The 14,150-nt window shown below is 47.0% G+C and overlaps 1 protein-coding gene across 2 annotated transcripts in view; it reads right to left on the bottom strand.

The window, feature by feature from the left end:
• Window positions 1-14,150, bottom strand: part of UGGT2 (UDP-glucose glycoprotein glucosyltransferase 2) — a 448,230-nt gene that overhangs the window by 211,961 nt on the left and 222,119 nt on the right. Inside the window, exons 17-19 of one of the 2 annotated variants that reach the window (XM_033949012.1) lie at window positions 6,015-6,179; window positions 2,813-2,936; window positions 2,630-2,728 (exon numbers count right to left, since the gene is read on the bottom strand). In XM_033949012.1, the coding sequence (XP_033804903.1) occupies window positions 2,630-2,728; window positions 2,813-2,936; window positions 6,015-6,179 (388 nt within the window). The remainder of the gene's footprint in view (window positions 1-2,629; window positions 2,729-2,812; window positions 2,937-6,014; window positions 6,180-14,150) is intronic. The other variant, XM_033949013.1, reaches the window with a different exon arrangement.

Here is a 14,150-nt window from a genome sequence, read left to right as displayed (position 1 = left end):
CCAAGATCAAGGGAGGTTGGGTCTGGGGTGCAGCAGTGCGCTCCTTCGGGGGCGACCTCGAGGAAGAGTATTCCCTACGTGAGGCACGCTTAAAATGATGTCTCGAAGAGGCCGACGAAGCAGCACTCGCATGAGACTCCGAGGCAGGCTTCTTTGCTGGCACACCTGAGGAGGCAAGAGGAGATTTACCCAGGGCCGGGGTATTAGGAGGAGCCGAGACCGGGGTCTTCGAGGTCAAGGGGGACTTTGAGGCCGAGGGCTCCGATGCCGGGGCCGAGGCCAGGCTCGAGGCCTGTCCCACCAGATCCATAGGGCCAAATAGTTGAAGAATCTTGGCCACTCTTCGACTAAGAGCCCACGGTTGCAAAGTCGCACAACGCGAACACGACTCAGCGCAGTGCTCCGCACCCAGGCACTCTACACACCAACGATGGGGATCGGTGATTTGAGATAACCCGGTTGCACTTAGTACAGTTTTTGAACCCGGAGCGAGGCCGGGACATAAGCAAAAAGATGGCCGCGGCCCCACGAGGGCCAGAGTTAAGACTGGAGGCCCGGTCAAAAATACACGAAAGGAAATAATAAAGATGCGAGCACAGCGACTTAAACGAAAATAAAAAAGAAAGCCGTGGTGCAAAAGGGAGAAGATCGCACATAGCAAGGGAGCAGTGCTTCTGGCTCAGCGGAAAACACTGAACTGAGGCCACGCTGAGGAGATGCACGCTCTAGACTGGGCGGAAGGGGCATGCGCAGGCCAATCGCAAGCTTGAAGGTCTTCAAGCAAATCTGCTTGCGAAAACGTCTGCTAGAGGGCTCAGTCGGTGATGTCACCCCACATGTAGAGAATATGCTGCCTGCTTGTCCTGGGATAAATATATTTGTGCTACTTCTCTTGATCACAATAGTCTCTCTTGGACATCAACATAATTTGTAACAAGAAGGAATATGATCAGGTCCCAGGCATTGCAGGTACCAGTTATGAGTTTCTATAATGGATATGGTTCTGTTGCATCATGTTCACTTTTTAAAGCTGCCAGTGGCTTTTTTTTGTGGTACAAGTAGTCCAGAAAAATAGCAGCTATGAAAGTAAACAACTCAATTGCGAAAATAAGTATCCCAACTTGGAGTCTGAAGTCCTCACTGAAGCCTACACAGGGGCAATAAGAAAAATAAACAAAAAATTAAAATGGCCAGAAAACCTAATTAAGACACTATTGAAAAAATATATTACTGCATGACAGTGACAGGACATGAAAAAACTCAGAAAAATCACCATTTGCATATGGGAAAAATGTTACCTTGAGGTAAGCTCTAGTAACATGCCAATGACCGGCTCTGCAGAAAGACAAAAACTATTTGGTCCCATGCAACAGCAGTAGGTGGGGAGCAATATGTATGTGCAGTGGAGTATCTCAAAACTTCAAGTATATTCTACGCTGGAGAAGTTTCATAAGAACATAAGAATTGTCGCTGCTGGGTCAGACTAGAGGCAAAAAAACCTGGAAGGCAACATTGAAAGAGGAGCACCTTACTAAACAAGACATAGACATGGACATAGAGTGGTCTAATTTATAAATTAGATCTATGCTAGGGAAACGTCACTTCCAGTCAGCAGTGAACAGCTTTATATAGAGCACAGCTTGAGATCTTGTTTAGTAAGGTGCCCCTCTTTCAATGCTGCCTTCCGGGTATTTTTTGCCGATATAAGGTATGAGATTATGTTCTTCTAGTAGTTATGAATGAGTCATTAAAGATCTAGAATAGAGGTAAATAATATAAGAGTGATAACGAAAATAAAGTTAGGACAGGAGATGTTATGACAGGTTTTAATATTTTAAATGTCTGATTTACTCTAACAGTGACACCTCCTGATGAAGAGCCGAAACTCGAGTCAGGGGGCCATGGATTTCAATATGGGGATTTAAGTTTAAACAATAGCACTGTTGAGCACATTTGAGCACCGGCACGTTTTGCAGCTGTGGTTATTGAACTCCCAATTCTTCAGAGATTTCAGACAAGTGGTTTTATCATCTTCCAGTTATCTATGGTTGAGTTAGGGACAGTAAAGGCAATGATGATCCCTATTATAACCACAGTTTGGCGTTATCACCAAATTAAAGATTATATGGTCTGAGCACTTTACAAAAAGTTTTAGGATTATTTAAGTAAAGCAATTAACTACAATAAGAGCTGTGATTGATTGGAAGTATTTCTGATATATTCATCACAGAGTTTAATTTTGATATCTCCCTATTTTTATGAACTACATGGTAAGTAGACACCGCTGCTATACTTAATCACAGCAAGGGATCTCCCTGCCGCAATTAGTATAGCAGCCGCGGCTACGGCCGCCAGTCTCCCCTCACCCCCCCCCCCCCCCGATGATCACAGAAGGGTGGCCAACCCCTCCTGCCCACAAAACCCATGATCGCCAGCAGGATGGTGCTTAACCTTTCCTGCCGGTAGATCCCCACCCCACCCGCGGCAGGAGAGTGCCCAACCCCTCCTGCCCACAGAACCCACGATTGCTGGCAGGAAGGTGCTCAAAATGGAGACCAACATTAATGCTTTGTGATCAGAGAAGAAAAAAATGAATAGAAAAGCAAGCACTTAAAGAAAATTAACATACCCTTTCTTCTCAAGTAGTTCATGTTGTCCACAATCACAGCAGTCTTGTCTTGTGAATCCAGGTAAGAAAAAGTGGAAAAATCATTCACATTAACTGAAGCTGTAAAATTAAAAAGATTACAAGTATGTTACATTAAATTATGTTTTATTCAATAAAATCTCATTGTCAAAAGATTTTCTTTACCTCCTTTGGATGCAAAATTAAGATGTTTTCTTTCAGTCCCAAGTATCGTGGGACTTATACGAGAAACTACATTTGGCTGTTCCATTAGGAAATCTGTCACATCCATATGATCATTTAAAAGACCCTAAAGTAATAAAAAAAATAAAGGACTCAAGTCATGAAATAGCAGCATAAAACTCTCACAACTTATATAAAATGCAACATTCATATGCATACATTTGTTGCTACACATACAAAAGAATGGCTTTTTAAGGAACTTCATGTCTTTTTTTCTTCAGCTTTCATTTTATATACCAAACTTTTCACACCAATAAGGCCTTTTCAGTATGTACTAATTTGCTATGCTACAGTGCTTATCAAGCAGAACAAACAGCAGTAAGCATGCAAGTAAAACAAACAGTACAAAAGTCAGACAAAACATAAAATAATTAAGATCATAAAACTTTGTCCAATAATCATGGAATTACATTGGTGTCACTTCTCATTACAAATTAATGGATCCAGGGCTTACTATGAACTGTCAAGTTACAAAAACAGTGCAAATATGTTTTGCTCAGATACATCTATTGTACCGTGTGAAACCCATGCTGTCATCATCTGCAGGCAATGGTCTTGTCACAGCTAGACTACTGCAATGTCCTGTACCTGGGAATAATTAAGGCTAAGTGTAGGGCATTGCAGGTGGTCCAGAGTGCCATGGCCAAACTGTTAACTGGAACATCAAGATATCTTCAACAACTGCATTGTTGCCAGTTGTGTTTCAAATTCAGTTGAATTTTGTTTTGTGTCGAATTGCTTTCCTTTTAGCGTGGATTTAAGTTTAGGAAACAAGAAGTCAGCAGGGGCCAAATTAGGAGAGTAAGGTGGCTGGGGAAGAACTGTCATCATGTTTTTGTGCAAAATTCAAAACACCTTACACAACTCATGACATGTTCCCCATAAGCCACTTTCAACATTTCATAACTTTCTGTAGAGGTCTTACCCAATTTAAAACAGAACTTCATTAACATGATAAAAAATAGTCGATCACGAACACATACTTTCACAAAAACTTCTGTAGCTTGGAGACGAAAACAGATTAACAAACAGTAAAAATGAGATTGCTCATGAGGTTTCAAGTTACTCAACGCCACCTAGAATGTCTCAAAAGAACTTCCCGTTGGCGGTGCATGGTCCTGGAACTTTTTGAACAGCCCTTGGGTGTAAGTATGTATCCCTGATCTGTAGGTCTGTGGCCGCAGGAGTGCGTATGCGCGCTTAGGGTTCTTTTATTCCTGTAAGACAGTTCGTCTTCGGCAGCGGCGTCTTCACCCCCACCCCCCCGGCACACCCGAACCCCCGTTCAGCCTCCCATCTGACCCTCCTTTCCCGCGGTCTGGCCGGCTCCCTTAGTTCCTTGCCGCTGCCCCTCTTCCCTTCCCGCGGTCCCGACAAACCTCCCGACTCCAGCAGTAGCCGCAGCACTCTAAACATGCTGCTTCGCGGTCTTCTATGGCCCTGATTTGCTCTACTTGTCTCTGATGATGTCATTAGGGACACGGCAGAGCAAATCAGGGCAGTAGAAGGCCGCGAAGCAGTGTGTTTAGAGTGCTGCGGCTGCTGCTGGGGTCAGGAGGTTTGGCGGGACCGCGGGAAGGGAAGGGGGCGTCAGCAAGGGACTAAGGGAGCTGGCCAGACCAAGGGGACGGCGCACGGCAGCTTCAACAGCGTTTAGGCGGGCGGCACATGAAGGTCGTAGCAGTTTCGCTGGAGTTTGAGCGGTGGTGGCAGTTTCACTCAGAGGAACGGCTGGAGGGTATCGTGCTGGTGCTGCAGGTGTCCCATGCAGGTAAAAATTATCAAAGGAGGGGGAGAGGGAAAGGGAGCTGCTTTGGGGGAGGGGTGTGCTGGGTGGCAGACAGCTTTGCTTGGGAGAGAAGACAGAAGGGGGGCCACAGAGAGACAGTCATGGAGGAACTGGAGGGAGAGAGGGAAAGGGGGCTGCTTTCTAGCACCCGTTAATGTTACGGGCTTAAACACTAGTGTAAATATCTATCTATATCTACACACATACATACATACATACACACATATACACACACACTGGGCATTTTTCTGTTGCCACTAAGAAAATTGTCAATAAAAGGGCTAAGGGATTGGTATAATTTAACATTTTAGTTATATCTTAAGAACATAAGAAGTTGCCTCCACTGGGGCAGACCAGAGGTCCATCGTGCCCAGCGGTCCGCTCCCGCGGCGGCCCATCAGGTCCACGACCTGTGAAGTAGTTTCTGACTATTCCTGTAACCTACCTCCACTTCTATCTGTACCTCTCAATCCCCTTTTCTTTCAGGAACCTATCTAGACCCTCCTTGAACCCCCTGTAGCGTGCTCTGGCCTATCACAGCCTCCAGGAGCGTGTTCCATGTGTCCACCACCCTCTGAGTGAAAAAGAACTTCCTAGCATTTGTTCTAAACCTGTCCTTTTTCAATTTCTCCGAGTGCCCCCTTGTACTTGTGGCTCCCCACAGCCTGAAGAATTTGTCCCTGTGGGGAGCCTTTTCACTTGGAAGTGTTATAAAATGAAAGAATGAATGAATGAATATTTTATATTTAACATAAACTCAAAAGAATTAATCATTTTTATAGCAAAAAAAAGTGTATTGTAACAGCTACAGCTACCATCAATAGCTACCATGACCTGATCTACCTCTAGCCACTGTTCTTCATTTTCTCCTGACAAGATAAGCATCCCCTTCTCTTGTCAGGGTCTGATCATCCTCCCAACTCCTATAAAGAGGGAAGAGGCAGAAAAAGACAGGAATAGCACATGACTGAATGTGGATCTTGGTCAGCAGACAAATTCAAGAGGTAATGAGAGATATTGAAGGTAGAAGAGGAAAGATGCATGCTGTAACATAACTGCATTGTGTTATTTGATATGCAATATATATAATTTGATATGCAATATATATATATATAAATTTCTGTGTTAATTGAATGGAAAACTGTTGAGGATGCTACAAATGGTTAACTGTAGTTTAGTAATCAGGCCTGTCTATGTAAAATACAAACATATGTTCTTATTTTAACTTTTTTAGAAATACAGTTATACATATAGTTCACATATCTACCTATTTAGAGAAACAAAATTAAAATGCATGTAAGCAAAGTACAACCCGCTTTGTGTGAATCATACATCCTTTCAGAGTTCTAGGCATACCATAAAAACAGCCCTCTGTAAAACGCTTGTGGCATCCATAATCTTCTGCAGAATATTTGTCTCTAGCTCTTCAGGATCCATCTCTTCACTGCTAAAGGGCACACCATTGAACAGTGCTTGAGGTAAAGGACCAAGGCCAGTCTTCTTATAAAAAGTTGTTCCCATCTATTAAAATCAAGTTAAATTGTGATTGAATGAAGTAGTTAAACTACAGGCACAGCAACAACACAGTTTTGAACTACCAGGTTATAATAAGATTTATGGTGGCAAAAAAAAAATCTCTATCATAGTTGATTTATTTATTTGGATTTACTAACCACCTTTATGAAGAGTCACCCAAGGCTTGACCATATGTTTAAAAAAACCCCAATGCCACTCAGATTATATTTTTCATGCAATATTAAAATATACATTCTAAATTCTGAACTACCGTATTTTCGCGGATATAACGCGCGCGTTATACGTGATTTTACGTACCGCGCATACCCCTCGCGCGTTATATGCCTGAGCGCGGTATACAAAAGTTTTTAAACACAGTTCCCACCCCGCCCGACGCCCGATTCACCCCCCCAGCAGGACCGCTCGCACCCCCACCCCGAACGACCGCTCGCACGCGCTCCCACCCGCACCCGCATCCACGATCGGAGCAAGAGGGAGCCCAAGCCCTCTTGCCCGGCCGACTCCCCGACGTCCGATACATCCCCCCCCCGGCAGGACCACTCGCACCCTCACCCCGAAGGACCGCCGACTCCCCAACAATATCGGGCCAGGAGGGAGCTCAAACCCTCCTGCCCTCGACGCAAACCCCCTCCCCCCAACGACCGCCCCCCCCCCCAAGAACCTCCGCCCGTCCCCCAGCCGACCCGCGACCCCCCTGGCCGACCCCCACGACACCCCCACCCGCCTTCCCCGTACTTTGTGTAGTTGGGCCAGAAGGGAGCCCAAACCCTCCTGGCCACGGCGACCCCCTAACCCCACCCCGCACTACATTACGGGCAGGAGGGATCCCAGGCCCTCCTGCCCTCGACGCAAACCCCCCTCCCTCCAACGACCGCCCCCCCCCAAGAACCTCCGACCGACCCGCGACCCCCCTGGCCGACCCCCCACCCCCCTTCCCCGTACCTTTGGAAGTTGGCCGGACAGACGGGAGCCAAACCCGCCTGTCCGGCAGGCAGCCAACGAAGGAATGAGGCCGGATTGGCCCATCCGTCCTAAAGCTCCGCCTACTGGTGGGGCCTAAGGCGCGTGGGCCAATCAGAATAGGCCCTGGAGCCTTAGGTCCCACCTGGGGGCGCGGCCTGAGACACATGGTCGGGTTTGGCCCATGTGCCTCAGGCCGCGCCCCCAGGTGGGACCTAAGGCTCCAGGGCCTATTCTGATTGGCCCACGCGCCTTAGGCCCCACCAGTAGGCGGAGCTTTAGGACGGATGGGCCAATCCGGCCTCATTCCTTCGTTGGCTGCCTGCCGGACAGGCGGGTTTGGCTCCCGTCTGTCCGGCCAACTTCCAAAGGTACGGGGAAGGGGGGTGGGGGGGTCGGCCAGGGGGGTCGCGGGTCGGTCGGAGGTTCTTGGGGGGGGGCGGTCGTTGGAGGGAGGGGGGTTTGCGTCGAGGGCAGGAGGGCCTGGGATCCCTCCTGCCCGTAATGTAGTGCGGGGTGGGGTTAGGGGGTCGCCGTGGCCAGGAGGGTTTGGGCTCCCTTCTGGCCCAACTACACAAAGTACGGGGAAGGCGGGTGGGGGTGTCGTGGGGGTCGGCCAGGGGGGTCGCGGGTCGGCTGGGGGACGGGCGGAGGTTCTTGGGGGGGGGGGCGGTCGTTGGGGGGAGGGGGTTTGCGTCGAGGGCAGGAGGGCCTGGGATCCCTCCTGCCCGTAATGTAGTGCGGGGTGGGGTTAGGGGGTCGCCGTGGCCAGGAGGATTTGGGCTCCCTCCTGGCCCAATATTGTCGGGGAGTCGGCGGTCCTTCGGGGTGGGGGTGCGAGTGGTCCTGCCGAGGGGGGAGAAGAATCGGACGTCGAGGGGGGGCATCAGGCTTTCAGGATGGGGACAGGACTTCAAGGGGGGACAGGCAGATCTTCAAGGGGGACAGGCAGACCTTCAAGGGGGACAGGACTTCAAGGGGGGACAGGCAGACCTTCAAGGGGGGACAGGACTTCAAGGGGGACAGGCACGGAGAGGCGGGGCAGTGCACCGAAAGTCAGGGCGGGTGAACGGTGAGTCGGGGCAACCAGAGGAGAGTCGGGGCAGTGCACCGAAAGTCAGGGTGAGTCGGGGCAACCAGAGGAGAGTCGGGGCAGTGCACCGAAAGTCAGGGTGAGTCGGGGCAACCAGATGAGAGTCGGGGAGGGCGAAAGGAGAGTCGGGGTGGCCAGAGGAGAGTCGGGCAGCATGCGCGTTATATGCCTGAGCGCGGTATAGAAAAGTTTTTGTACATATCATCGTGATTTCTGCGCGCTATACCCCTGTGCGCGTTTTACAATGGTGCGCGTTATATCCGCGAAAATACGGTACTACTCGTTTTATTCATCACAGAAACTCTTATTAGAATTAGTTAACATTAGATGTTAAAAATGATTTACTGGATGTTTACAAAGGTGTAACTTCTTAGGGAAGAAATTTTTTTCAGTTAAGGTATTTTTGGCAGTAAATGGGTTTAGAAGAAAAAGTAGTATATCATCTATTGGGTTGTAAAGAAAAATTAAATTGGCAATCTATTGATCATTCTCAACTCCCAAATACAGAGAAAAATCATACAAAAACAAAATCGTAAAAATGATGATATCACTTATACTAACTATACTGTACCTCTGGCTAACAAAAGATCAACATGTTAGTCCTTTGTTTTTGTAAACGCTTTCACAAAAAATTATAATTTTGCATTTCATAATTTATTAATGCATTTTAGATTTATACTGAGTGTCTTCTATTTTACATAAAAATAAAATACAAAGACCTCAGAGAATGGTCATAAAGGAGTAGTATTAAGTACTTCAACAAGGCAAGCAACATAAGGAAGCAGCAGGCAAGGGACACAAGCACACACGAGGGAAGCAAGAAATGGAAGCCCAAGGAAGTCAGAAGGTGAGCTTTCCAGTCTTCTGTATCGGCTGCAATATGTATGACTACCTCCCTTCGGGGATCCAGGCATACATTTGCAATCGATGCATGGAGATGGATAACTTGAAATACCAGGTAAGACTACTGGAAGGAACAGTGATGGAACTCGAAGACAGAATCCGAGCACAGGAGAAGATTCTAGTGGAGTACAGCCCAAACGACGAGGTCAAGGAACTAGAAATGTTCATAGAGGAAGCTCATCAGCACCACGTAGAGATCCCAGGGCTGGAAAACTGTACTCAGGAAACCGATGTGAGGAGAGAAGACACCCATGCAAACACAGAAGAAACTGAAGACGAGGTAGGAGACAACCGCACACCAGGAGGAATAGTGAGAGCACAGGAAGACATCGCCCCACCCAAAGAACAGGAAACAATTTCAAGAGTATCATTGGAGGAAGAAGACTGGCCCTACTCCAAGGACGTGGACCTACGCCCCCCAAGGAACTCCCGAATAAAGAAGATGGGGATCATCGTAGGCGACTCCATCATACGACATGTGGACAGCCACACCGCAGGAGGAAGAGAGGACAGAGTTGTCACCTGTCTGCCTGGAGCAAGAGTGAAGGATGTGACCAACAGGATCTCCAGGATCATAGATGGAGCAGGGGGAGAGGACACCGCTGTACTTATCCACGTGGGAACAAATGATGTGAGCGGGCGGAAGTATGACAGGGAAGAGCTGAAGGGCCAGCTCCGCTCACTCGGAAGACAACTGAAGATCAGGGAGGTGAAGGTGGCCTTCTCTGAGATCCTCCCAGTACCAAGAGCGGATGGAAAGAGACAAGGGGAATTGCAAGTAATCAACGCCTGGATGAGACGATGGTGCGAAGAAGAAGGCTTCGACTTCGTGCGCAACTGGACGGCGTTCTGGGGAAAAAGCAAGTACTACAGAAGGGACGGACTACACCTCAACAAGGAAGGAGCAAGAGTTTTGGCAGGCAACATGAAGAAGGCAATCGAGAAGGCTTTAAACTGAAAGATAGGGGAAAGCCGACAGTCGACCACCGGTCGATGGTACGGATAGCAGGATGCCCCGACGAAGAAGCCAAGGACAACTACACCTACACAAGAGAAGACGACCTCACAGCCAATAAGGGAGAAAAAGCAGGAAGGGACAACTCAGACACAGGAGGGGACGACCACACAGCAAACAAGGGTGATAACACAGGAGCAGTAAATGATACCGTAATTGAAACTACAGGGACAGCCAAGAGTAGAAGGTCCAAAAAGGTAACACGAAGGGAACTTAGATGTATGTATACGAATGCTAGAAGTCTGGGTAACAAAATGGGGGAACTAGAGACAATAGCAAGACATGACATACTGGATATCATTGGCATAACAGAAACATGGTGGAATGAAGAAAACAAATGGGACACAGTACTACAGGGATACAAACTGTATAGAAGAGATCGAGTAGGGCAGAAAGGTGGAGGTATTGCTCTATATGTTAAGGAGGGAATAGATTCTGTTGAAATGGTTACAACAGAAATGAAAGAGAAGCTTGAGTCACTCTGGATCAAAATTCCTGGTCAATATGGCGCAGATACGAAAATTGGCCTTTACTATCGTCCACCAGGACAGGCGGAGGAAACTGACTCAGAAATGATGGAGGAAATCAAACAAGAATGCAAGACAGGCAATGTAATTATATTGGGAGACTTCAATTTCCCAGGGATAGACTGGAAACTAGCAACCTCCAACTGCGGCAAGGAAGCCAAGTTCCTGGAGGTGCTAGGGGATTGCTTCCTGGAACAAATGGTAAAAGAGCCGACAAGAGGCAACGCCACCTTGGACTTGGTCCTAAATGGCCTCACGGGACCGATAACAGAAGTGGAAGCCATGGTTCCACTGGGAACGAGTGATCACAATGTAATCAACTTTAAACTTGACATCGGGAAAGGGAAACATGCCAAAACCTTAACCACCACCTTGAACTTTAAAAAGGGTAAATACGATAGCATGAGAGCCATGGTAGAAAAACGACTCGAGAAGATGGTGGACAAACTTGAAACGGTTGATCAGGCATGGACCCTACTGAAAAATACTATCACAGAAGCACAAGATCTCTACATTCCGAGGATTTCCAAAGATCAGAGAACAAAGAGCAAAAGAGAACCGGCATGGTTTACCATACAGGTGAAGGAAGCCATAAAAGAAAAGAAGGACTCTTTCAAAAAATGGAAATGCATAAAGACAACCGAAGCCTGGAACAAACATAAAGATGATCAGAAGAAATGTCACAAGGCGGTGAGGGATGCAAAACAGGAATATGAGGAAAAAATAGCCCAGGAGGCCAAAAACTTCAAGCCCTTCTTTAGATACGTGAAAGGGAAAAAACCTGCAAAAGAGGCAGTGGGACCCCTGGACGACCAGGGAAGAAAAGGGTACATCAAGGAAGATAAACAAATCGCAGACAAACTAAATTCCTTCTTTGCGTCTGTCTTTACGAAGGAGGACACCTCAACAATACCTGAAGCGGAGAAAGTGTTTGCAGGAGAAATAGAAGACAGCCTCACCACAGTTGAAGTGGACTTAGACCAGATATACTATCAGATCGACAAACTTAAAAGTGACAAATCCCCTGGACCGGATGGGATTCATCCGAGAGTCTTAAAGGAATTGAAGGTTGAAATCGGAGAGTTATTGCAAAAACTTGCAAACCTGACAATCAGAACTGGACAGATACCGGACGACTGGAGGATAGCGAACGTCACCCCAATTTTCAAAAAAGGATCGAGAGGGGAACCGGGCAACTATAGACCTGTGAGTCTTACGTCTGTCCCTGGCAAGATGGTTGAAGCACTGATCAAGGATAGCATAGTCCGGCACTTGGACGCACATGACTTGATGAAACCCAGTCAACATGGATTCAGGAAAGGGAAATCATGTTTGACGAATTTACTCCAATTTTTTGAAACCGTGAACGAGCAAATTGATAGTGGGAAGCCGGTGGACATAATATACTTGGACTTCCAGAAAGCGTTCGACAAAGTTCCACACGAAAGACTTCTCAGGAAACTACAAAGCCATGGCATAGAGGGGGATATACAAAGGTGGATAGGCAAATGGCTGGAAAACCGAAAGCAGAGAGTGGGCATAAATGGGAAGTTCTCCGACTGGGAGAAAGTGACTAGTGGTGTACCCCAGGGCTCTGTACTTGGGCCGATCCTTTTTAATATTTATATCAATGACCTGGAGGAAGGAACATCCAGTGAGATCATCAAGTTTGCAGACGATACAAAACTATGCCGGGCGATCAGATCGCAGGATGATAGAGAGAAACTCCAGAGCGACTTGTGTCGGTTAGAAACATGGGCGGAGAAATGGCAGATGAAGTTCAATGTGGAGAAATGCAAGGTAATGCATTTAGGCAATAAAAATAAGGAATACGAGTATACAATGTCAGGTGCAACTCTGGGGAAGAGTGAACAAGAAAAGGACCTGGGTGTACTGATAGATAGGACCCTGAAGCCGTCGGCGCAATGCGCGGCAGCGGCAAAGAAGGCAAATAGAATGTTGGGCATGATAAAGAAAGGAATCTCGAGTAGATCGGAGAAAGTTATAATGCCGCTTTATAGGGCAATGGTCAGACCACACTTGGAATACTGCATCCAACATTGGTCTCCCTACCTAAAGAAGGATATAAAACTGCTGGAGAGGGTGCAGAGACGAGCAACAAAACTGGTGAAGGGTATGGAGAAACTGGAATACGAGGACAGACTTATAACACTAGGATTGTTCTCCCTTGAGAAAAGGAGACTGCGTGGGGATATGATCGAGACCTTCAAAATACTGAAAGGAATCGACAAAATAGAGCAGAGAAGATTATTTACATTGTCCAATTTGACACGGACTAGAGGACATGTAATGAAGCTAAGGGGGGACAGGTTCAGGACTAATGTCAGGAAGTTCTGCTTCACTCAGAGAGTGGTTGACACCTGGAATGCCCTCCCAGAGGAGATTATGACGGAATCGACCGTCCTAGGCTTCAAGAGCAAACTAGATGCATATCTCCTTAAGAGAGGCATATAAGGATATGGTGGACTATAAATTAAGCCAGGTGTACACCTGGCAGGGCCTCCGCGTGTGCGGATCGCCGGACTTGATGGACCGAAGGTCTGATCCGGAGAAGGCAGTTCTTATGTTCAAATCATCTGCCTTTTTCTTAGCTCTACTGTATTCACTTTAATCTTATTTCTGATCACTCCAAAATGAAATATTTGTTCTTTATAGCTTTATTTTAACAGAACAATGTCTACATTTCATTCTACTCATTTCATAGTGAGACGGGGGGACTATTTGGTAGTAGTACAACAGGTGCTTAGATATTACTGTTAGGCAGAGAGAGGCATAAAAGCTATGATCTTAATTATGGTCCTCTCCTTCAGAAAGTGGATAAGGATTTTGAGCAAAGGGACAAGATTTATCATGGGTTAATAGTACTGATATAGTAAAAATAATGACATTGTCTCAGCTGCTATATCTTTTTCAAACCCAATATGAATGTTTTTTGCATTTATTGCAGCAAACATTTTCCCACACCAACTGAAGACAACATTGGTCCAGAATAGTCAGGATGTGCCAAATTAGTGAGTGGCTTTCCTGTACCTGCTAGGCAATGGAAGTACAAGTAGGTGACACTAGAACAAGGAACAGAAATGATGTGCCATTGGTTCAGATGACAGGTCAAAAGCGCGCGACGACAAAGGTATGCAGACAACTGAGCGCAAGGTGGAAGCATGCCGAAGAAAAATAGTATTTTAAAGGGCTCCGATGGGGGGTGTGGGGGGGAACACCCCCACTTTACTTAACAGAGATCGCACCGGCGTTGTGGGGGTTCGGGGGGTTGTAACCCCCCACATTATACTGAAAGCTTCACTTTTTCCCTAAAAAAGAGGGAAAAAGTTAAGTTTCCAGTAAATGAGGGGGGTTACAACCCCTTCAAACCCCCCACAACGCCGGCGCGATCTCTATTAAGTAAAGTGGGGGGGGGGGGTTCCCCACCAACACCCCCC

Source organism: Geotrypetes seraphini, chromosome 6 (genome assembly GCF_902459505.1).
Source record: "Geotrypetes seraphini chromosome 6, aGeoSer1.1, whole genome shotgun sequence".
NCBI classification, from domain to species: Eukaryota; Metazoa; Chordata; class Amphibia; order Gymnophiona; family Dermophiidae; genus Geotrypetes; species Geotrypetes seraphini.
This window is presented reverse-complemented; position numbering and strand designations above follow the sequence as displayed.